The sequence below is a fragment of the Podarcis melisellensis genome, assembly GCF_964234715.1.
Source record: "Podarcis melisellensis genome assembly, chromosome: 5".
Classification (NCBI taxonomy): domain Eukaryota; kingdom Metazoa; phylum Chordata; class Lepidosauria; order Squamata; family Lacertidae; genus Podarcis; species Podarcis melisellensis.
The window spans coordinates 39,925,208-39,948,534 of NC_138537.1; the positions used below are offsets into that span (position 1 = coordinate 39,925,208).

Here is a 23,327-nt window from a genome sequence, read left to right on the forward strand (position 1 = left end):
TTGTGCTGAACCTTCTAAATATACATTCATTGCACCAAGCACCACACAGCCCCACACATCAGAAAGATTTTAATGTCTGAGGTCTGTAGCAATACAAGCTTTCATCTGTACAAAGGACACGAGAGACCAGGTTAAATACAATCATAATGAACAACATCCAGGGTTCACAACCCTCCGCCAACATGTATTACTACCATCTGAACCAACAATCTGAAGATACACTTAAAAAACACACCCAGAGTTCGTTTTAAAAAATGTAGACATCTTTCCAAGAGTCTGTAGGTGCACTTCTCACAGCAGAATTCAGAAAATATCCTTCTTGGGTGGAGTCACAATGGCATTTTATTGCCTTCAATGCTGATTTTCACAGCATGGGACGTTCTGCTTTTTTTCCTGATGTCTGTGAACTTCCGCATCTGTTTGTCCAAGCGGCTGACCCCTTTCTTGGAGCTTGCCTGGAACTTAAAAGAAAACTTAGGCTTACTTTTACGAAGAGGCAGGAATTCCAGATTTGCTTTTTTCAAGGACAAAACATGCACACCAAACTCTTCCAGCAACTGCAATCCTTCTATACAGAAGCTGATAAAGCCACAGGAGATTCCCACAGCATATTTTCAAACCAAGACTGTAACAGGGATATGCACTCTCTATTCCAGGCTCTGCCAACCTGGTGCCCTCCAGATGTTTTGAACTATAACTACCGTCAGCCCGTGTAACTACCCATTAACCCAGGAGTCAGCAAACTTTCAGGAGGGGGCCGGTCCACTGTCCCTCAGACCTTGTGGGGGGCTGAACTATAGTTTTTTTTTGGGGGGGGGGAGAATGAATTCCTATGCCCCACAAATAACCCAGAGATGTATTTTAAATAAAAGGACACATTCTACTCTTGTAAAAACACGCTGATTCCTGGACCGTCTGCGGGCTGGATTTAGAAGGCAATTGGGCTTAGTTTGCCTACCCATGCTTGAACATACCTGAAAGAAATATACTTCCATGTTTAGGACAACCAGGAGAGGTTGAGCCCCAGCATCCATTTTTTTAAAAGCAACGATTACAATGTGAACTCAGCAACTCTCCCATTTTATGCCATCTGTTATTTATTTATTTATACAAACATATATATCTGTCAGAGCTGCCTCCAGGTCCCAGCTCACAGAGGACCAACGCTAGCCGGTTGTAATGTACAAAAGTCTTTATTGAAGTTCAGTTTCCATTTACAAGCCGCAGCGTGCAGGTCTACGTCTAGAACCTAGACCGGCGAAGCTCCGTCTGAGTCTCCGCCCCCTGTACACCAGTTTAAGACTCTAGCCTTACTCCACCTCTTCCGTTGTTCTTTCCTCCTCTGGGTCCTTCTGCCCCCCCCCCGGGTTCTCCTCCTTTCTGGACTCTTCTGACGCTGACCCCCCTGACTCTTGTCCCTCCTTCCGGCGGGCTTTAGGACCTGGCTCCCTATCCGGGCTACCTGCTGTGCCGCTCGCCTGTACATTTGAACTTGGCGTGCGCGCCCAGCCTCCAACCTTCCTCTCGACCATTTCCGCGCTCTCCGATGGAGGCGTGGTCAATCCTGACTCATCTCCTCTCGCTGGTGGTGAGCAGCCTGATCCCGATACCTGGGACTCCTCCCCCCCACTGCGCTCTGGTGGGGAAGCTGGTCCTGATTTCCAACTGCTGCTCTCTGAGTCCCCTCTGGCCCCTTCTTCCTGGGGTGTCCCCCTAGGCACCCCCCTTGCTCTGGCCATGGGCGCCCCCTTCTGTGAATCTTCCGATTCGCTGGAGAGACTCAGGGAATTCCTCGGACCACTGTCATCGCTTATGCTCCCCTCGGATTCCTCCCCCTCGCTCTCCATTTCCTCCCTCTCCAGTGCCTCTGCTCCTGAGCCCCTGACAATATCTAACTTTTACCCTCCAAAAAAGTATTTCTCAAAATGGCTTACAAAATCTAAAAATAACCATCTATCATTTTTGCTATGGCATCCATCTCTCTAAACATTTCTCTCCAAATATTAAAGTTTGATTATTTCTGTAGCATATTTCAGAATGCTACACACTTTACGGTTCTTCTCTTATCTTATAGGCAATAATGTCTTGCAGGTAATAATAGACTGCATTCTGTCCAATGTCACGAAGTCAGTGATCAGGATTTCCTAGAAAATACTGAAGTGTAATTTTCAGTTTACATCAGAAAATTATCTGATGCCCTGGTCTGAAATATAACTAGTTAGCTGGATACTGCCCACTGCATTTGCAATTTCCTATTCACTGTTGCTAATAAGGTTATGAAACAGAAATTTTTTCGCCCCAAATAGCTGACCAGTCACTTTCAAATTTAACTAATGAAAACTAGTTGATCAGCTTTCCCCATTTATTATATGGACTCTCTGAAAGTCAGCAAGTACACTTCATGTTTCTCCTATCTACGTGCATTAAAACAGCAATGCAAGTTTACACAATTTGTCATCTTCATATCCCAAAGTAGTCTAATTGTACTATATGCACACTTAAATTAGATATTCATGCTTCAACTTGCGGAGACAAACTCATCACCAGTTCACTAGAGAACTGTATTGAAATTATCTTAGGTATCCCTAGGGAAGATTAGTCATGCTTTAAAATGTGATGGGACTTTGTACCCTTTGAGTAATTTTTTAATGCTCGCTCGATTTTTTTTGCTGGAGGGGGGCTTATGATCTTTGACGACATGATTTCCCTATTTTAGTAGATCATGCAGTTGTGGAAACTTAAATTAGCACATTAAAGCTGTTTTTCCTGACTTGCTCTGTGAATCACAGTGCCAGAAGGATAAAGTTTCCTAGGCTATAGTTAGTGGAGACATGCTGCTTTGTCTGACAGTGCACACTGGCAACAGCTAAAGCACATGCATTGTTCAAACATCCTTTCTGGATACCTCTCAGACCTGGGGTAAGCAGAATTACAGGGCTATAAGGGCATCCTGTTGCCTTCAATGCTGAATTTGACAGCTCGATGTACTTTGCTGAGTCGTTTCTGTTCAGCAAACTTCCTCTTGTGTTTTTCCAACCGACTAATACCTTTCTTAACAGTCCCGGGCTAGAAACAACATCTCAGTCAAAGGACTAACAATGAATAAGAATAGAAAATTTCAATACATTTAAACAACTGCTCTCTTCCTTTGTCTAAGTTTGCAAATAAACAACATGGACTTCATCCAGTGCCATGTTGTAAAATACTGGAGGATTGAAACCTACTGACTTCATAATCCTCAGGCTATTAGGGGGAAAAGTAGTGCAGAAAAATATTGTGGGTTGAAGTAAAGGATTGTATTGAGGAAGATTGTTTCTCACTACTGGGTCCAAGACTACACATAACCAGATCAATATAGAACTGCTGGTTCTTACTACCAGGAACAATGAATGTTCAACTCTTCCCAGTAGTATTTTGAGACACTAAACTATTTTGGATAGATTTTTATGTAGTGTCTTTGGACAGGATAGTGACTTAAGGCATATGCAATATATATGAATGGAAAGCAACAGTGAGGATAGGCTCAACTGATTTCCATAATATCTAAACTAGAACTGGTCGGGCACAATGTTGCAGAAGAAACTTATTTCCTTTCTTCTCAATCACTTACCCTAGAAGATTCCATTTCCACATTCCACTTGGGTCTGACCACATAATCCTTGTTGGAGGGCATTGGAACTCTTGCACGAGCACAAAATCCTGGATCGCCAGGCCTTAGAGCTCTGAAGAAATAAGACAAGAGATGTTGCTAAGTAACATAAGATTGCTATTAGCATCTCTTCTCTCAAATTATTCTCTACTCATCTCCCTGCTCCACCCAACATACAGCATAAAGCTTCTCTAGAGATACTAAAATGGCAAAAAAGAAAAGACTTACTTTTCCTCCCCTGTTAATACTTTCTCCAAGTCCCTGCGGGGTGTTTGACCACCAGAGCTGTAAAGACAAAGAGATTTTGTTTTGCGGGAGAATTATTATCATCACAATCACCATTTCTCTCACACAGAGATAATTTAGTAAGTATTTATAAACGAATAGGTATTCATAAAATTCAGTAAAAATAAACGGAATACTAATAAAAACAAGACTCTCGACCAGCTAAGATTCCAGACACTCCAGGGAATGCAGTCCAGAGTGTGAAAGAAAATCAGCCCATGCTATAAAGTTAGCAGTGCAGAATATTGCTCAAGATACCTGCTCAACCGCCTTCGCTGTGGCATCTGCTCCAGATCCCTCTGTTCCCTTTCTTCTCTGGTCATTCCCTTGTAGTTTGATGTTAGACCAAAAATAGGCCGAGACCACTCATCTGTTGTTTTTAAAATAAAAAGTGAATGTACAGACAGCAGCACTACACATATATACTGCACCTGCTAGGAGTTCCTACTATCCAACAGGCGATCTTGCCTTACTGCTCACTATTTAACACAGATACTGAGCTCATTTAAGATATACAGGGTGGGTGAATGGCTTTTCTATCTTTGTTTAGCCTACAAACTCCAGAATTCTGGTTTCTATTTTCAAGCAGTGTTTCTAGACCTAATGACTGTGGCTAAATTTGGAGGGGGAGGGGAGTATGCACCGTATCTGCAGTTTAACATCCACCCTGTTCATCAATATACTTAAGATGTTAGTTCAAATTAACAGTCTAAAATGTAGCCTGAAGAAACAGGAACTTTAAGTTAGCATTTAAACAGGTATGGGGAACTTGTGGCCCTCCAGATGGACTACAGCTCTCATCATGTCTGACCTCTGACTATTCTGGCTGTGTCTGAGTTTGGGGGGCCAAAGTTTCTTCATCATACCATATTTAAAGATATGACACCATCAGCAAAAATGATAGACACTGGAACAGATAAGAATATATACATTTTTAACACTTGTTGCTGTCAAGCCCCTTGTACTTAATTTGGCTTAAGTCTAATTTAGTTAGGACAAAAGTTACATTAAAGTCATACCTATCTCCCTTAACTGCAATATACTATTAATGAAGAAATGAAAGATAAGGAATCTCGGAGATATACAAGCTTTGAAAAATAAATATAGCCTTCATACAGCACCATATCATACAGCTGCCTATCCTCCTTGTATAAGGTTGAAGGTTTTTGTAGCACATACACACTTAACAGGGAGGTGAGATGCTGGCAGTGAACTGCAAATGTTGAAGTATGAGATGGCTGTGCAGTGCATCTCATGAAAGCCGATATTTACTTACTAATTAGCTTCCCTGCCATGTCCTTGTTGGGTCGTGACTCCTTAGGGTGTTTGTAGAGATACATCACTGCTCGTCCAATCCCACTGTGCTTTAAGGTCTCTTGGCTTACACTAGGCAACTGAAGACATATACACACACAGGAAACCATCACCTACTAAACCTTGAGAATTGAAGACTGCATTCTGTACATAGGATGCAAACATTTCAGCAAAGTGGACTTAAATACCTGCAAACTTTTTTAAAATATTAAGAAAGAGTGGGATGAGTTTCCCAGGTAAACTTGAGAATTTCAGTCTACTAGGAATATTTCAGTACTGCGTCAGCTTTCTCTGGTCCTTCTTAACTGCTTTTATGGAACATTGGTTTTATACCTTTTAGAGCAGCTCCATTTTAAAACTGGTTTTAGAATGAAAACAGGTCTGTAGACACTTGGATGCTATTGTTGCAGTGCCATTCATCTTCCTGATATATACATATACCTTCCTTGTATGGGACTATTCATCTCTTCTCTCTCAGAAACTTGTCACAAAGGCATAGAACTGAATCAGTAATGCTGATTCTACAAGCTAGGTATTAGAAACTAACCTCTTGCAGAATCTTCAGAAGCTCCTCACGAATTTTCAGTGCTGGTAGACTCCGGTCTGGTAGTGGTGAAAGCCACTCTTTGATGGCAGACATCACACCACTGTCAATGAAAGTTTCTTTCAGGTCCTGCCTGGAAATTCAAATTGAAATCTATCAGAAGCAGGAATGGGAATACCTTTTGGCAATTCATCAACCACACAAACATTCCTGTTCTAAAACCAATACAAAAGACATTCTAACATGGAAATAGTAGCCCTAGAAACACATCAAGTTCCCTCTTTCCCATCATGTAGAAACATAATTTAGATGAGCTTTTACTCACTTTTTAAGGTGCATAACAACAATTGGTAGCAAAGTTAACTTTTTTAGTGCTGGTTTCTTCTGTGTATTCAGCTGCCTATCCTCCTGCAGGAAGTTATAGATGTAATTAAAAAATAAGCAGAAAAAAGCAGAACACTCAAAATCCCAGTTCAGAAGACTTGTAAAGCAGCCTGATTATTCTCCTCTAGCAGAATAACTAGGAAGAAGCAAACCAAGGAAGTAATTTCATTTGTATAAAATTTGCTGGCCTGGTGCCATGGCCTTAAATAAAATCTTAGAGATTATACTCATGCACGCATGTTACTAGTTGAGTCTTGAAAACTGTATGATTGTTTGGTTACAATGCACAGTCCAGACACCTTATTTTGCTGCAGTTGTTTCCTGACAGAGGTGTCAGGTTTTCCTCATTTTCACAACACAAAGACAACATATCTGCATTTGTGAAGGACATAGCGCATAACAATTGTGTGCACAACTTCACGACCCTCCTGCTGCATCTTGGAGTGGGGGAAAGGTGTCTATTAATTACTAGCTTGCAGAGCACTGGCTACTCAGCTTCTGTTCTGGATAGTGCCTTGCTACTACAGTCTCCTCCTATGCCCTAGATCTATTCTTCAACTTTGTGATAAGGTTAGCTTGTTGTCAGACATCTATTACCTCTCTAATGCTCAAAATCCCCATTTCTTGCTACCATTCCCCATCTTATCCACCTGTAATTATTTGTTTGGAATATTTGTGCAAAACAGATGTGCTTCCACCAATTAGCTGCTCCCGCTGCCATCACCTAATCACCCCACACTTACACGGGCCATTTCTGCACAGATTGAGGGCATTTCTGCCAGTTGGTTGCTATGTTGCCATTGCCTCCACCTGCCTCTCTGCCACTGTGACTGTGAGATGCGGACAATGCTCTGCAAGCAGCATTATGGTGCTTTGTACATAAGTGCTTTCAATGTTTGCAGATGAAAACTTCAGCATTTAAAAACATTCAGCTCAAATTGTTCATTGCCGCTCCTGCAAAAGAAATTGCTTCCCATAACCTAGTTTCTTTTGAGTGAATTGTGCCTTGAATGCAAGGAACGTACCTCTGCTGCTTCATTCATCTTCACAATCATAGCGCTCACTACATCATCAGCATCGCTAATGAATGTCCCACCATCACGGTTGCGCCGGCGTTTGCCACTCATGCTCTTTTTCCGTTGTAACATCATGTCAAAATCTGACATGAAGTCCATGCTGTAATGCAGAAGGTTTCAATGAAGTCAGATTGGAACTAGCCACCCTGTAGCCTTATAAGTGTACGTATCAATTAAAACAGCATCGACACAAGCACTTTATCTGCTTGGAAGCATTACAGTTGTACCTTGGTTGTCAAATGCCTTGGTGCTCATATGTTTCAGCTTCTGAAAGATCGAACCCAGAAGTGAGTGTTCTGGTTTTCGAAAGTTTTTTTGGAAGCTGAACATCTGAACTCTGATAAGAATGAGAGCTGCTCCTTATCCTAATGCAGTCTCTTCTTTGAAGCTTTATGTGAAGACATTTCAAAGCAACAGCCTACAAGTGGTGTTGAAATCTCTGTGTCTAATCTAGTATAGAAGGCTACTTTGAGAATAATATGGGTTGCAGGCGTGGGGGACAATGTATGTTCTCAAGCTTCCTAGGGGAATGGCAGGATATAAATGTAATAAAATACAAAAAATATATAAATATTTTAAGGCAAATATGTATACAAATCAAATCTGGTTTCTTGTAACAATCACAATAAACACTTACTGCTTTCCTCTTTTTATATTGTCATCAGAGTCTGAATCGTCAGCTGCTCCTTTCCTTTCTCCTTTCTCTTCCTCCAAATCCTCCTGGTTAAATCCCTTTAGTTACAAAGACAATACAAGTCAATGCATCCAAATACAACTCTGCCACAACGCACATATAAGCCTTTTAATAGTTCTCAAAATTCCTATACCATTTAATCCAGGCTGCTCTTTCCAAGGATGTCTACATTGCATCCAACACATAGTAGGGCTGATGAAGTGGTGAAATTTAATTCAGTAACAATAGAATACAAGTTCTACTAAATGGATATAGACAAGGAAGCCTTAAAAAAAAGGTGGGAGGATGGGAAAGATAAGGAAAAAAAACATGTTCTCAACATACTTACTGTAAATTCTTCCTCTTCTTCATCTCCAGATTCTCCAAATATATCTGCAATAAGGTTTCTGCAAGAAAAATATGCTATTTGTTTTTCTTATTAATTCCCTATAGCCTTGTTCACTTCAATTCTAACAGAACTGAGAACTCCAGCAACTGCATTCCTCTTCCCCACCCAGTTTATCAACTTTGTTCCATGTAGCATACATGTCCCATCCACTGCTGACCCAAGTGTATCACTCTGTTACTTGACAGACACTTACTCTTGCTCATTTCCTGACTCACTGTCACTCCCAAAAAGATCCTTCTCTTCTTTCTTCTTTCCATCGTCAGCCTTGTCACCCTCATCCTCGCTATCAGATTCTAGAGGTTTCTTTTGCTTCTCGTATTTCTCTGATGCAGCATCACTATCCGATTCTTCACCATCTGAGATTATGCGGCTTTTTTTTACAGCTGCTAACATAGGTGGACAAAGTAAGAAGTGCATCAATAACTGAGCCAAAAACAGTCAACACTTGCAGAGGGGAAAGTCTCCTTCACTTATCATTCAAAGAAGTTGTTAGTAGTCAACAACCTCAACTTTGCAAAATAATAATAATAATCATATAATAAGCCTGTGGCTAAACATACCATCATAGATGTACTGTACTGCAAATCTCTTACTTAGCGGTCACAATAATTTTATAAAGCAATTATCTGTTTCCTCTAGAACTTGGTTTTGGACTCGATCAGCTTCCAATTACACTTCAGAGAGCCTATCTTAAGACCCATGTACCACCAATAACATGGAATCAATAACCTAATCTAGTTTCCTGGATGAAGGCACAATCAATCACAGCTCTTAAAATACTGCCAGAATCAAACACCAAAAGAAAACTTGCACACTCTATTTTGGTGCCTCCTCCCTGCTAGACTAGCACAGCAAACCAAACCTCTGATTCACTGTACTAGAGGGGGTTTGGAGGGGGCAGAGGTGTCCCTCTGTTCATCCCTGCTGATGAGGAGCCCCAATCTGTCCACCCCAAAGGGCAATAGCCAGCAAAAGCTTGTGAAATGGGGCTGTTCAGATGCAGATCTAGCACATGGTCCCAGTGGGTGCTGAGCCAGCGCTGTTCCTGTCATGTGACTGTAGTAGGCCTGATTCTGAACCTCTTTGCTGCACCAGCCTGGGAAGCAATTTCCACTCTCAGTTCTTGATCCAATTAGGTAAAAAGGAAAGAAGGTGGAAGCTTCAGGTGCCAAAACTGGATCAAGGTCTGCTTGGTAAACTGACATAGATTAATTATTTTGGGAAAGTCCTCCAAATTAAGTTCTAACGTAAGTAGACACATATTACTTACTTCTGGATATTTTGTGAAAATTGCTGTTGCTGGTATCAGCTTCTTTCCTTCCCTTTTTTAATCATTTGCAATTTATTGCTATGACTTTGGGCTAATGTAAACGTTACAGCACACGTAGTATATAGTCCCACCAATTTCCCCCATATATTTGTCTGATTTAGTATGAATGTCATTATCAGAAATCCAGTTTGAAGGGACTTCAAAGATAATCTAATCCAAAATCCTGCCAAGGCTGGAATATCACTTCTGTAGCAGTGACTCTGAAAGGGACATGACATGAAATCCGTTGCAGGGAAACTGTACAGGTCCATGGGGGCACTCATCTATTTTCCGCACACAATGTCCCTGAGAGGGTAGCATGTCATCATGTCCCAGGGGCATTTTGTTCAAAGGCACATTGTGAATTCTGTATATTGTACTGTCCTTGCTGGGTTTTTTTAATTAACTTTTAAAATAAAAAACATATTTTAAAGGCAGACTTCGGATCACGGTGTAAAATTTAGCAACGTTTTATAATATATATTTTAGGGCAAATTAACTGCAATATAAATGGGAGAGAATGAACTCAGGAGCTAAGACATACACCAAGTGGCATGGACTAGAAATAAACTCAGCCAGCCATCCTTAAGCTATTTCACATATGCATATTCATCACTTGGAGAACCAATGATGCAAGTGGCGACTGCAGGTGTGAATGAGCCATCAGAGAACAAGCACCACCTTTTCAACGAAGTCCACTAATGCATTCTTTAGGGATTCAACCAGTACTGAATAATCAAGGGGTCTAAAATTAGTATTTCCTTACGTGTTTTTTCATCATCCTCACTATCAGAGAGGACAGTAGCTTTCCTCTTTGTCAATTTTTCCTCTTCTTTCCCTTCTTCCTCATCACTGTCTACTAGCTTCTGTTTCTTAGGACTGTCTTCTTCCTCGCTGTCAGAGTCCTGAAGCCTTTTTCCTAGTTGCTCATTGTCTGAAAGCTGAGCACCATTCTCTGTTTCCTCCTCCTCCTCTTTATGTTCTTTGTTGCTATCACCGGTCTCTATTTCTGGTTTGTTTCTGGTAATATCTTCAGTTTCAGAGTCACTGGGCTGAACCTTTGGCTCCTCATTTTCAGAGTCACTGGCAAGAGGTTTTGGAGCTACTTCATTCTCTGAATCACTATCATGCGATTTTTGATGCTCTTCATTTTCTGAGTCGCTGGCTGGACGTTTCTGTGGCTCCTCATTTTCTAGGTCACTCGTATGATCTTTGTGTGATTCTTCATTTTCAGAATCACTGGCCAAGGGCTTCTGGGGTTCCTCATTTTCAGAATCACTGGCCAAGGGCTTCTGGGGCTCCTCATTTTCAGAGTCACTACCATGGCCTTTAGGAGGCTCCTCAGTCTCAGAATCACTGGCCTGGTTATTTACAGCATCTTCATTCTCAGAGTCACTGGCATGGTGAACTGGGTGATCCTCATTGTCAGAATCACTGTCTTTACCTCTATGAGTCCCTTCATTTTCTGAGTCACTGACATTATCATTTGGAGCATCCTCGTTTTCGGAATCACTGTGTTTCTGCCTTGGAGTATCTTCGTTTTCAGAGTCTGTCATGGGGTGTTCTGTAGTTTGTCTGTCATCTTCTCCATCACTAAGTTCATTCTGGAAAAAACAAGTAATTCCAGGAAAGCCACAAAAAGGCAAATTAAAGATGAAAAAAAGCTTGAATGTAACTATGAAAAACATTTTTAAGGTGACGGAAACAGTTCACACGTCTATTTTTCAATCTGGCTTCTCTTCCAACAAACCAATTTCTTTTTCTATTTTACAATACCTGTGTTAATGACCATTTTTTAAAATGTATTAGAAGCACCACTACATTACATGGTACGATGCAAATAAATGCATTTCACGGATTTGTGCAAAATTGTCAGGTTGATTTTTTTTATTTATTGCATATTCATTTTCTTGATAATTTTATTGGAAAAAGCTGTGAACACTTGCAAAAGAAGTGGTGTCCTTTGTTTCCTACCAAAGCAAAGTGTTGTATTAAATAGTGTGAAGTAACCATCCCTCAGTGCAAGGATTTACACTTGCACAACAGGACTTCTCCCTACCATTCTCCTCCTTCTGTTTTGTGGGTTCCTCCAACCTCTGGAGCAGATTTGAGAATGGAAGAGGGAGCACAGGGGGGGAGGAATTCCCGTTGCACAAGTAGCAATCCTTGCACTGACAGGATGAGAAAGCTGGATACCACCCAATGTATTTAGGGCTGTTTCAAACATTTATTAAGAAATGTGTTCTTCCTATGCATAAGAACCAGGATTTATTGAAACTCTTTCACAACTACCTCTGAATGTTGTCCTATGCTTCCATTCTCTGATCCAGAGTGCTGTTCATTTCCGTTCTCTTCCATGTCCGATCCTGAATCACGTTCATCCTGCACTGGTGTTGCTCCACCATCATCTGTAACGTGGTACTTGTTTTTAGATCAGAATGAAGCTTAACGAAAATTTTAAATACTTGCAAACAATGTCACAATTTGTGAGGTATTGTTCAAATACAAAAAAGCTAGCATCAGGTGACATCAATGTGGTCAGTATGAAGCCAAAAAGTCTCTATGAAGCTAGCAACAAATTGGACAATCTTAGAGGCTGCTACTATTATTTTTATATTCACCATACTCTTAGCTTTTAAGGTGGCAAACAACGTAAGACATGACTGATTAACCTTCCTATTGTAGACATTTTTTTAAAAAAGATGAATACAGAATTAAAAAGACTCAAAGCAAAATCAACAAGTGGTGACTGCTTTCAGAAAAGAAGTCCCAAACCTAAAAGCCCTGCTGGATTAGGCCAAAGGTCCGCCTAATCCAACATGCTTTTCTCACAGTGGCCAAACGGATGTCTCTTGGAAACCCACAAGCAGCACCTAAGTGTAACAGCACATATTCTACTTGTAATTCCCAGTAACTGGTATTCAGTCACACACTCTCCAATAGCGGAGGCACAATACATCCATCCTAGTTAGCAGCCACTGACAGTTTTAGCCTTTCATGATATAACCACACTGTCTCCAATATGTTTCAATATCATCTAACACACTTGTTTTAGACCAGGCATAGGCAAACTCAGCCCTCCAGATGTTTTTGAGACTACAATTCCCATAATCCCAGACCACTGATCCTGTTAGCTAGGGATGATGGGAGATGTAGTCCCAAAACATCTGAAGGGCCAAGTTTGCCTATGCCTGTTTTAGACTATAGAAATAAACATTGCTTTAAAAGAACTTGTCTAGGGAAGCACATTCCCATTTTCTGAAATATCAAGGATCGCTCTGGGTTTCAGCATCTGAGGACTGATTCAGTCTACATTTTGTGCTTGGGTATAAGTGCTCTGATAAAAATAAACAAGACCTCTGATCATATGTGATGCCCATATTCCTTTAAAACACAAAGGCTAGGACTCAATCAATATGTGGCAAACTGTATATATATATATATGAAAGGATGCTCTTTGTACTTCATTAAAGACTTACGCATTTTGTATTCTGCTAGCCGTGCCTAAACACAAAGCAATTTTCGGTATCGCTGTAAAACAAGGATGCAAGTCGAAGACAGGAGAAATTGCTAAGAGCCTTCAGTTTCTGCAGGGAGCAGCTTATGGCTTACAGAATCATTTTGTGGAACCCTTACACTACTATACCAACTAACTGGAGATAGTGAGCTGAAGACCAACCAGATCATCCAGAAAGATGCACGGTTAACAAAGTGCACATGGATCAAGCACTGCAGAAACCGACTGAGTGTTTTTTTGCCCACGGACGGGATAAGCAATGGAGGAAGCAGCAAGAAAACTGCTAGCGGGCTGAAACAAGTACAGTACTTTTCGCTCTCTCAGCCTACCCAGTCTCCATGAAGGGCGAGCCTAAGTTTCACACAACTAAAAGAAACGAGCCAGGTCTAAAGGTGATCTTGGCTTCCTCCTGTTTGGCTCAATTTGGAGGGGCATGTATGTAACTTGGAAGCAGAAATTCCACTAAAATGCAATCCAAATCAGATGCAGGCAGCCGAAATATTTGTGAGCGCGTTTATCAGCACCAGGTCTATGGGTGCAAGACTGTGACGAGACGATAAGGACTCAGCTATGAGCAAAACACAAATACACTGCATGGAAGTTAAGGGCCGTAGGCTACGTGCTGTACGGGTCACAGGCTATGCTGCGTGTGCGTGCGCACATACACACGCGAGTTTTTATCATGAAAAGGCACGACAAAAAAGGGGTGAGTGAGAGCAGAGTAGCATCGCCTTTGTGAGTCCCCGACCAGCACCCTACTTTCCCCCCTGGGCGCCCGTTCCCCGTTCCCCTATCCCCCTGCCACTCAGTCTTTCATCCACTTAAGGCAAGCTGAGCACAACCTCCCCGCTCCTCCGACTGTACCTGACGGTTCCCCACCGTAATACTCCGTCTCCATAGCCCCGCCTCCCACTACTACAGGGCGACCAGCGGAGGGGGCGGGGCTCCGAGCTTGGCGGCGAGCACCGCAGAAACCGGGACGCGGTGGGGGGTTTGAGGGGGGGGAGAAGGAAGGAAGGAAGGGGGAAAATCACCTTCCAGTTTCTAAGCCGGAAGCAACAGTACCCACGACCTTCCCATCCGCCCCCGCGCGGAGCCTAGGAACTTCCGCAGCCGCGAAATGGCGTCACCCTCAATGGAATCCGGAAGCTCCTGCGCGTGCGCGGCTTGCTGGTCTGAGGCCATATCGCTGTGACGTCAGGGAGGGAAGGCGTTCCGTCCTGCCGTTTGCCTGAGCCGTAGAGATAGAAAAAAAGAAGAGTAGTGCAGCACACTGTCTGAAGCGCTAACTTCTCGGTTATTTCCCGTACCCAGCACCCTCGTAATGAAGAAATAACTGCTGCTCTTTCGAACTCAGGTCTTATTCGTGTGGAAAGAAAACGTTGGCTTTAAAAATATTTGGCTTTTCATCCCATATTTACTCCCAATGATGTCGAGATATTTATCTCCCCAGCAGCCCTGCGAGGTAGTTTAGGCGAAGAGACGCCGTGACTGGCCCAAGTAAACGGCATGGCCCGAGTGGGGATTTGAACTTGCCACTGGTACTCACTTCTGAAACTTTTTAAAGTCCGTATATCGAAGGCGGCTAGGAAAAGGCGGCTTACAGCAGCCCTGCAGTGACAATAATTGCCAGTTAGGTTAAGGCTGGTTGGATTTTTTTTTTTTTTTAGCCCAAGCTCTCCTATACAAAGCATCCCTCAGGTTGCAGCAACCACCATCCGCCTTCGCACCACCTCCTTCCATCTTAAATTCTGAGAGATCCATTGCAAGCGAGCAGCAGCCTCGCTTCCTAAGGCTTTGCCGAGGCTCGTCTCACATTTCCTCCCATGCGAAGCAGAACGCCTGTTAGAAAGAGCTACGGTGCTACCTTTTGCACAGAGGGAGGGAAGAGCTACCGCCCAGTCCCACCTGCAATAAAATATATACACCCTCCCCCTATATAAAACCAGATTTATTTTTTTATAGAAAAAATTATTAAAAATTTCAACATATCAATACAAATCATCGTCATTATTTCCTCCTTTCCCCCCTCCCTTCCCAAAGACCCCTCCCCCCAAGACTTCCCTCAGCTCCTCTCTGATTTCTCAACTCATGTTATTCTCTGTATACTGTACATCCTTTTATTTATCTACTATATTAACCCTCAATAAATTTGTGTATGTTTATTCAAAACCTGCCAAGGAGTCCAGTATAAAACCAGATTTTAACAATGTTTTCTGTGAGGAACTCTCACATCCACCCCGGGAGAGGGGAGGACCTGAGGAATCCAGTACTATGAATGTACAGAGTAATTTATTACAGGCTTACGCAGAGAGCCAGCGAAAAATGATCACGTGCTTGAGAGCGACTGGCATGGCGTCTATTTGCTCGCGAGAGGTTAATATCTCGCGGGTGTTGTGGGACGAGGGAGCAGCTTCGCTTGCGGGGGTGGTGTTGTTTTGAGCACATCATGGGCGACGCAGAAGGCGGCGGCTCCGGGTGGCCTCGCTGTAACCTTGCTGAGCCTCGCTCTGACGGAGGAGCCTCCCCATATATAGCTCTTTCCCTGACTAGAAGGAAGAAAGGCGTTATCACAACTTAACCCTTTCTAAAACCTTCCAGTTTCAAACGAATATGACACAGCTGACTCGGCCAGACCCCATTTGTGCTGCTAAATCTTGAAGTAATATGTTTAGGGTAGAAATAAAGTTTTTTAAAATGTGCATCCTGGCACTGGTGTACCCAGCAGATCCACAACATCCATTTAAAGCACCCCTCAACACATGCTTCAAGTACATGGGTTCCAATGATACTTGGGAACTAGTTGCTGCTCGCAGAGCTACAATTCCCATCACCCTTAAACTACAGTTCCCATTATTATTATTTGGGGGGAGTCAAGTGCTTAAACTGTGTTAGATTTGCTTTAAATGTAGGGTGCACATCTGCTTTCAGGCTTTGTGCTCACTATCCATTAACGCACATGACATACCCCAAAGTGTTTCAAGGTGTTTCTCCTAAGTTTTGCTCATACTTTTAAAAATATATTCTCAGCTCTGAGACTCCAGTCAGAGACATGTTTTCTTGCTGGTGCTGCAACCATTTAGTATTATGCCAACAACGGGACACTTAGCTACTTAGTTATATAGGAAGCTGCCTAATGCTGAGGCAATTGGTCCACCTAGGACAGTACTGTCTGCCATTGGTAGTGACTCCAGGTTGTATCTCAGTCCTACCTGGAGATGCCAGGGATTGAACCAGGGACCTTTTGCATGGAAAGCTTGTGTTCTACCATTGAGCTATGGTGTGAGACTGGTAATTGATCATTTACATACAATATTTCAAAGTTTTATATCCCCTTATTGCAATGTATTTGCATTCCTCATACATTAAAAATAACAAGCCTGCTATCATTTTAATGAGGCTATACTGCAAAAAAACCCTGATTATTTATAAGGCTAATACAGTACGTCCAATTCTAATTATGTTTATTTACTTATTTCCTAGTTCCTATGAGCGATGTGACAAATGTATGAGTGCTTATTGAAGGTATTCTGCTTGTTATGTGTGCACCTACTTGTGTTTGATGAGACAGATCTTGGCACAAAATAGTCTGCAGTTCGTGCTTTTAATACTTTGTTGGCTGGATCCCAGAGGGAAGGATGGATGTCACGCAGGTCCTAATGAGATTGCATGACAGGAAAGATTGACCTACCTTGTAACACCAGGAGTAAGACGCCCCACCTGGATGGTGTGTGTGTATAGGTGCGCAATACCATGCACCCAATATCTATCCCAATTATATTCTTCTCACAGCAACATAAATGATCTGCGAAAAGCAAATCTGTCTAAAGATAAGATGCTCAAGAAAACTGGGGAAATACCTGAGACCTTTTGTTGGTATGTCTTTCTTTCTTTCTCTCCCTTCCATGAGCTTTTTAAAAAAATAACAGTAGTATTCACTAATGTAGCAATACAAATGTGCTTAGGTAAAGCGAAGTGTTTAATACGTAGTTGCTGAAGGCAAAAAGTATGTAAAGTGAAGTTAGCATTTATCTGTGAGGTGTTATGTCCAGGATTATAGAAGCTCAGAGACATATAACTGCAATAGGGACTGAAGCAGACCTTAATTTAGTCTGTGCAACTGACAACTTGTGCATTTTCTCAAGAAAGAGAAAAACAACAAGAGTAACACCCACGTGCTTTTTAAGTCCCGTTTATCCATATGGCAGCAGACTATTAAGAAGCTGCTGAGAAGTTCTGTATACGTTCAAACAGATGAACTTCTGTTCTCCAGAATAGCAGGATTAATGTCACTCAGCATTACTCATTCAGCATGCACATGGCTATCTAACTTGTTCATCATTATTGATTGCTGATGGTATAAATTGTCTCACTCAATCAGCAGCAGTAATTACATCTCCTAATATGTGATATAGAGTTGTCTAATTAGAAATGCAAGAAAAAGAAAGAACATATAAACAGTGGAACAGCAACCCAAATAAACAAATGCATGTGGAGAAAGTGTTACAAGATTCAGAATGGGTTTTTATAAGGGTATAAGCTGAGTAAACAATTTTAGTTGAGTTGATGAATCATATTTGTTTTGATTAATTGGCTAAAGTTGCCCACTTTTGTAGGTGAAAAGGAGTTCTTTTAAAAATATTTATAAAATTATTTTTGAATCTAATAATTTTTAAGAAAAAAGAACACACCTGTTTGTTCCTGGACTAGTTCCAAGTTTGAGGGGGCCATTAGCAAACTGCCCCCTTAAATAAGTGGCCTTCCTGACCGGCTTGACTGGTAGCAGCAATGACACAAAGAAGTAGGACTCCAATCACTATCAGGTTTTTTAAAATTTACTTACTGAATTTATATCCCACCCTTTTTTCCAAATGTAGCCTGCAATGGATATCTGAAAGCCACACATTTAATTTCCTGCAATGCTCCAACTAGAGGCATTGTGGGAAATTTAGATGGCAGACAGGTGGAGGAAATTAAACAATTGAAGGGAGTTCCAGGGCAGGCATCAGCTGTGGACCCTACCATGCATAACAGCAGGCACCATCTCAAAAAAGGCAGTCATTTCTAGGTGTGAGAGAAGGGTATATGATAATTACCACCAGATATCCTTCAACTGCATCTGAGTTTTTGGTTTCTATTTAAAAGCACCAGGCATTCAGATTTTTCTTTGGAATACCTTTTAGAAATATCTAAACCAAATTTATTTGGGGTAATGAATTTAAAATTACAGGGACACTCAAAAGAGTTGTGAATGAAGGTATTAATTGACCTCACTTGACTGAAATGCCAGCTGCAGAAATGGAAGATATTCGAACAGGGGGGCAAAGTCCTGTAATAAATAACTACGAAGGGAACGTCATTCGTTTCTTCTCTTCCTCATTGAACAGAGGACTGTCTTTTCAGGGTGGAATTCTTGAGAACTGGCCTTCTGTGGCTAAATCTCCTTTCTTATTACACTACTTCTGTAAAAGAGAGACGTGAAATCCATCCGACATAACGATCTTCTGAACAGGGAGTAAGTACACTCTTTGTTCTTTCATTTGGTGTGGATAGTGGGTTTTAAAATGCAACAGCAAAGGAGAAATTGCTTCCTATAAGCCGTTCCACACAGAAGGGTTGAAAATTATCCTTCTCCATCTTAGTTATTTTTTATTAATTTATCACAGGAATATGGCCATTTGATGTGGACATATCGGGTAAGAAAGTTATTACAGGCTGGGAGGCTGGGGCTGAAATTTAAGAGAGCAATCCTGTGGAGCTAGGGGGAGAGGGAGGAGAATCCATGGGAAATCTATTGCTACTTCTTATGCCCTGCTACCTTGAGGTGGCCAGGGCAGAAGATGGCGGCGGCCGGGGGGGGGGGAGTGTTTTCTCTTTTCCCCTTATACTAATAGGAGGGAGGGAAATTAACTGCATCAGGTCTAGGGCTTTGTGTATTGTTTGACTTTGGTGTGTTGGAGGATCAAAAGGACTTGGGAACCTGTGGGTCCAAGGTTCCCCCTGATCCACCCTCAATGTGTCTTCAAACCCTGGTGTTTCCCCTCAGTGGTACATCCATGCCATTGAGCTTTTAGTGGGCATACTGGGAGCTCCTGACACAGCACCCACTTCGGGAACTTCCAAAGGCTCCACAGACTGCCTATAACTGATTTTAAGATTGCAGTCATGTTTTTTTTATTTGTGTTTTTTTAATGAAAATATGTGACAAAATTGTTTTAAAGTAAGCCCCATTGATCACAACTCATTTATGAGTAATCAAAGGCCATTAATCTTTAAAATATGAATTTTGCAATACCTGTAGTTGAATCAAAGAACTGCAGTGTTTCAGAAAGGCACAATTTTAGCAACTATCATCCTGGAGGAAGATATGAATCAAGAAAACTAATTTTAAAATATAATTATTGGGGTGTTTTCAATCATACTCTTAATATTTGATTTACTTTTAATATTTGAAGCCAGGCATCCTGTGTTACAAGGAATGTAAGTGCTATTTTCAAAAAGATAATCTGTTATTTCAAAAATGTTTCCAGTGTTTTACCTTTGAGTCTTTGCCACCCAGTGATGTACCAAATAGAAATTTTATATTCAAATGCTTTACATATTATAATAATACTATGTTAAGGTCAGAAACATGTAAAGATTTCAGAGTTTCAGGTGAATATTCCTATTAAATTTGTCTTACATAAGAGCAGTGTTTAACAGATTGCACTATGGAGTATTTAATCATTTGGGAAGATTGTTTTGATTTTTTAATGTTTAGGGAATAGATTTTACTCAGATTTGGAAACACTCCCCGCTTTCTTGCTGCTAGGAGAAATGTGTCCCAAAATGCTGATAAATTATTGTAAGGAGAAAAAAAGAGAAATGGATAAACATTTATGGATTTGTCTCTTAAAGCCAGCAAGTACATAAAACATTCGGTAATCTGGGATGATTATGCAGGCCATTAAATGTACCGGTATTTCCTACATCTAGCCTTGGTCTCACTTGCCACTTTTCCATCTAGCATACAAAGAATTCCCATTTGGTTTTTCCTCTAAACTTTGTAACCAGTTTGTTTGTTACATATTGGATTATGATTTTCTTGTCCCTTGAAGATTTGACCTCCTTATGATGTTTCTCTCCCTATGAATGCAGGCTGCATGTATCACCTTGAAGCAGGATGGTTGTTTTCAGAAAAGTAAGTTTGGTCCTTCATCTTGGTGTGACACATCATTATATACATTGGGGGTGATGGTGCAGTTTAAGATCTGAGCTATATACAACACAAAACTGTCATAGCACAAAAGTAGCAAACTATAATACAGTTGCTATCTTACATCCAATATGTGTTTCTTTCCAAAAATATAAATGAGATAAGAGGATGTATCTCCAAGTTCCAACTCTAGGGTGGGGAGTGGGATTTTGAACCTACATACAGAGGGGAAATAGCTAACTGTCCCCACTCCCTATAGTTATTCTACTTAAATCTGCAGCCTTTGGTTTTGCTTAATAATTTTTTAAAAAGAATGAAATCCAGTGAGTGTGATGTGGAAATCACCTCTGGCAGTTTGTTGCATGAGTCCATGAAGTACTGCAACAGCTGCCATATTTTACAATTGTTTGCCTATAAAAGGTAAGCTAATAAAATACTTTAAAGAAGAAATAGAAATAACAAAGGTTACCAGTAAACTGTTCCATAGTAATAAACCTTGGCAATATGCAATTGCAACAATGCTCTGAGAAAACAAAATGCTTATGAAATTGACCAGCCATGCCTTAAGTCAGAAAAATAAATAAGACAATAAAGAAAATGAATCTGAGGTTAGACAGCTCTCACTCTCTGGCTTCTAATGGAAGACGTCCAACAGAAGATGAGAGGCAGCAGGTGGGGGGGCAGATTTTGGCAGCACACAGGGCACCACTAATATTTGAGACACCAAAGTCTGCCACTGCTTACACTTTGGCTATTGTCCTCTCTACCAGCCAAGTGAGGGAGGGCCCTCGCCCATTTACCCTCTGGCACAGAGCCAGCTTCCTTTCTTATACTAACAAACATACTTAGGGCCATTCACCATACTTAAGACTTTACCAAGAAGCTTGCCTGCTAGTTCATCAATGGAATCCTCCATTAGATTTTAAGCCTTGCTGGATCCAGGATTCAAGGAATTAGAAAGGACTCAGGCGTCATGCATTCTAAACCCCCCAAACTCACAACATTATTAAAGAAGGAAATCTTAAATAGGTTGAAAAATTATCATAAGATCCATAGCAAAGGTTCCCACAGTTTAATCAACATCAAGTTGGAGGAATCGGTTCTCCAAAGCACAAGAAGTGTAACATATCCACAAATAAGTAAATGAATTTTATGTCCTTTCTTCCACAAGGGTGACCATATATGGTTGGAGGCCTCTTCAGGAAGTGAGTTTAATGTGCCCATTGGGGCAGTTGTAAAGATTTCTGACTCTGGACGGTTCTTGCTGGAAGATGATGAAGGCAAGGTAGGTGTCACAACATTTATTCAACAGATCCAAATGTTTTACATAAAGTGAAAGAGCTAGAGATGGGTCTGAATGCCACAACCAGAGATCAAGTTACAGATAGGTAGCCGTGTTCGTCTGCCATAGTCAAAACAAAAAAATTTTTTTCCTTCCAGTATCTGAAGAAGTGTTCATGCACACGAAAGCTCATACCAAGAACTAACTTAGTTGGTCTTTAAGGTGCTACTGGAAGGATTTTTTTGTTTTGTTTTAACCAGAGATCAAGTTATTCTTGGTCTTGATAGAAATCTAGGATTCATAGCTGGAACTTTATGTGAATTAGTTATGCAGTGAGATGGGACTAACTGGAGGCCCATATCTGAACAATCTGTTCTTAAATAGTGTTTGAATGCGCTTCTGAAATAATTTTGATCGATGGCCTGCCTCTAATGTGTCTCAAGGGTTAGTTCCTAGGAGTGACCTGAGGTGGTGTATAAAATCTAAGCTGATTAGTTAAAAGCAGTTGTATTTAAGGAACACTGGATCATGGCTCGGAACATCTGCAATGTGCGGCCAATGCATCCCACTTCTGTCAAAGGAGTTGAAGATATGATACGTCTTGGAGACATGAATGAAGCTGGCATGGTGCGCAACCTTCTTATCCGCTACAAGGAACACAACATCTATGTAAGTTAGAAATGTGGCATTTCATTGTCAAGTAATAATGTGAAATACAAGCTTGTATTTTGTCTGATCACAGATTTTCCTCTCAGTGAATTAATCATCATTTTCCTTTCCCTTCAATTGACATTAATTGATATCCAACAATAACCCCCCCCCCAAAAAAAACCCAGTAGGGAATACTTCAATGTGATTGTAAGACTACTTAGATTTTTTTGATGAAGAAATTTGCATTTTGTTAAGTAAAATAAATATTTTCAATATACATTCTCTAAAAACATCAACAAAGGTGTGGGCAACCTATTTCTTTAGAGAACTATATGCCTTTGGTCTGACAGTTGCCACATGCCAGCAGCGATAGGCACAGCTAGTGATGGGCAGAGCCAGAGACGAAAGTGTCATGAAATAACTAATCTGCAATAAAAACCAGTGTGCTTCAGTTTTCACCATAGTTGCCTTAGAATCCTGCGCAGATCTACTCAGAAGTAAGCCCCACTGGGTTTATTGAGGTTAATCTCAAATAAGTTTACAGAGGCATTTTAAAAAAAATGTACAGCTGTTCTGGAAAGCAAGTGAAACAAATTCCTTTCTGACTTTACTGTGCTTCACTCACACACATGGCAGAAACCTATCAATTTATTCTCAAATTGCTAGGGGGAGTTATCCCCCACAAAGCATAACACGCCCCCCCAAGAAAAAAAATTTAGTACTGCTGCTGACACTTACATTGTTTTCTGAGCCTACATGGAAAAGTGGTAAGGAAGAAACTCTGATGGGATGATGGAAGAATGGGTTTTACTGACTTTATTTGCAGTCTAGGGATAACAGAATTCTCTGTTTAAATGTGCACCTGGACTACTGATTATGAATGATAAGAAAAATGTAGAGTCAAATGCAACATAGCACTAAGTGGGGTATGTGTACATGGGATGAGTTCTGCTCGTGCAATGAAACGCTCCCTCCCCTCACATATCCCTTAAACCCATTCTGGAGATTCCTTCAATCCTCCACAGCAGCTTTAGGAGGC

The 23,327-nt window shown here is 41.1% G+C and overlaps 2 protein-coding genes across 12 annotated transcripts in view; one reads left to right on the top strand and one right to left on the bottom strand.

Annotated features, from left to right (window-relative positions):
- Window positions 1-54: 54 nt before the first annotated feature.
- Window positions 55-14,349, bottom strand: IWS1 (interacts with SUPT6H, CTD assembly factor 1). 9 transcript variants are annotated; one of them, XM_081911946.1, is made up of 15 exons: window positions 14,195-14,251; window positions 13,123-13,174; window positions 11,936-12,051; window positions 10,410-11,247; window positions 8,528-8,720; window positions 8,275-8,332; window positions 7,890-7,984; window positions 7,202-7,352; window positions 6,118-6,200; window positions 5,796-5,925; window positions 5,211-5,328; window positions 4,193-4,304; window positions 3,878-3,934; window positions 3,611-3,722; window positions 55-461 (listed from the first exon to the last, which is right to left on the bottom strand). In XM_081911946.1, the coding sequence occupies exons 2-15, from the start codon at window positions 13,124-13,126 to the stop codon at window positions 330-332; spliced, it is 2,199 nt and encodes a 732-aa protein (XP_081768072.1). In that variant the 5' UTR covers window positions 13,127-13,174; window positions 14,195-14,251; the 3' UTR covers window positions 55-329. The 9 variants fall into 9 exon arrangements, with proteins under 9 accessions (XP_081768072.1, XP_081768071.1, XP_081768073.1 ...); XM_081911945.1 differs by lacking the exon at window positions 14,195-14,251 and adding an exon at window positions 14,025-14,188; XM_081911941.1 differs by lacking the exons at window positions 13,123-13,174; window positions 14,195-14,251 and adding exons at window positions 2,915-3,066; window positions 14,025-14,188 and having other exon boundaries at window positions 322-461.
- Window positions 14,350-16,610: 2,261 nt separating this feature from the next.
- Window positions 16,611-23,327, top strand: part of MYO7B (myosin VIIB) — a 59,125-nt gene continuing 52,408 nt past the window's right edge. For 2 of the 3 annotated variants that reach the window (XM_081911936.1, XM_081911938.1), the window contains exons 1-5: window positions 16,612-17,036; window positions 18,548-18,675; window positions 20,298-20,340; window positions 21,527-21,640; window positions 22,154-22,306. In XM_081911936.1, coding sequence (XP_081768062.1) covers window positions 20,323-20,340; window positions 21,527-21,640; window positions 22,154-22,306 — 285 coding nt within the window. In that variant the 5' untranslated portion in view covers window positions 16,612-17,036; window positions 18,548-18,675; window positions 20,298-20,322. Of the gene's footprint in view, window positions 17,037-18,547; window positions 18,676-20,297; window positions 20,341-21,526; window positions 21,641-22,153; window positions 22,307-23,327 lie in introns of all 3 variants that reach the window. The other variant, XM_081911937.1, reaches the window with a different exon arrangement.